The 651-nt window shown below is 60.1% G+C and overlaps 1 protein-coding gene across 1 annotated transcript in view; it reads left to right on the plus strand.

Annotated features, from left to right (window-relative positions):
- Positions 1-638, plus strand: part of LIMD2 (LIM domain containing 2) — a 3,718-nt gene extending 3,080 nt beyond the window's left edge. The window contains exon 4 of the mRNA XM_009875186.1: positions 443-638. Within this exon, the coding sequence (XP_009873488.1) occupies positions 443-638 (196 nt within the window). The remainder of the gene's footprint in view (positions 1-442) is intronic.
- The last annotated feature ends 13 nt before the right edge of the window (positions 639-651 follow it).

Raw genomic sequence — 651 nt, forward strand, 5'->3', positions numbered from 1 at the left:
TCGCGGCCGTGCCCTCACGGACGGCGAGGTGTATCGGTGGTTCTGCCCAGCCTGGGTGGAGGAGGCGCTTCCAAACAGTGCACCCGCCCATCACAGCCCTTCTTCCTCTTGTCGGGTAGCTAGAGACCCCCTCCAGCCCACTCATCACAGTAGAAAAATGGGCTCATCTGCCCACCTGGTCCCAAGTCTCAGCTAAATCCCACTTGGTATGGAAAAAGAGTTCAAACCTTAAGAGAGCAGGGAGAGAGCTCCCAGGTAACATAGAGCTGAGCCAGAGCTTCCTCTTAGATGAGCCGAGGCTGAGCTGCCCCCTCTTTGCAGACCCTTAACACTGCTCAGAGCAGCCCCTGACATCCTGAGCTGGCTGGAGGGAGCACCTGGCCCTTTTTTAAGGGTCCCCTCCTGCATGCTCCCTCCTCCTTCCTCTCCCATCCTCGCTCAGTCCGGTGCCAGAGCTAACCCTACCCTCTTCCTCCAGCCTGGGCAGCTACGCGGCGCTCCACGGGGAATTCTACTGCAAGCCCCACTTCCAGCAGCTCTTCAAGAGTAAAGGCAACTACGACGAGGGCTTCGGGCGCAAGCAGCACAAGGAGCTGTGGGTGCACAAGGAGGTGGAGAGCGGGACCAAGTCGGCGTGAGCGGGGCCAGCCC

Source organism: Apaloderma vittatum, unplaced genomic scaffold, assembly GCF_000703405.1.
Source record: "Apaloderma vittatum isolate BGI_N311 unplaced genomic scaffold, ASM70340v1 scaffold16888, whole genome shotgun sequence".
In the NCBI taxonomy this organism is placed as follows: domain Eukaryota; kingdom Metazoa; phylum Chordata; class Aves; order Trogoniformes; family Trogonidae; genus Apaloderma; species Apaloderma vittatum.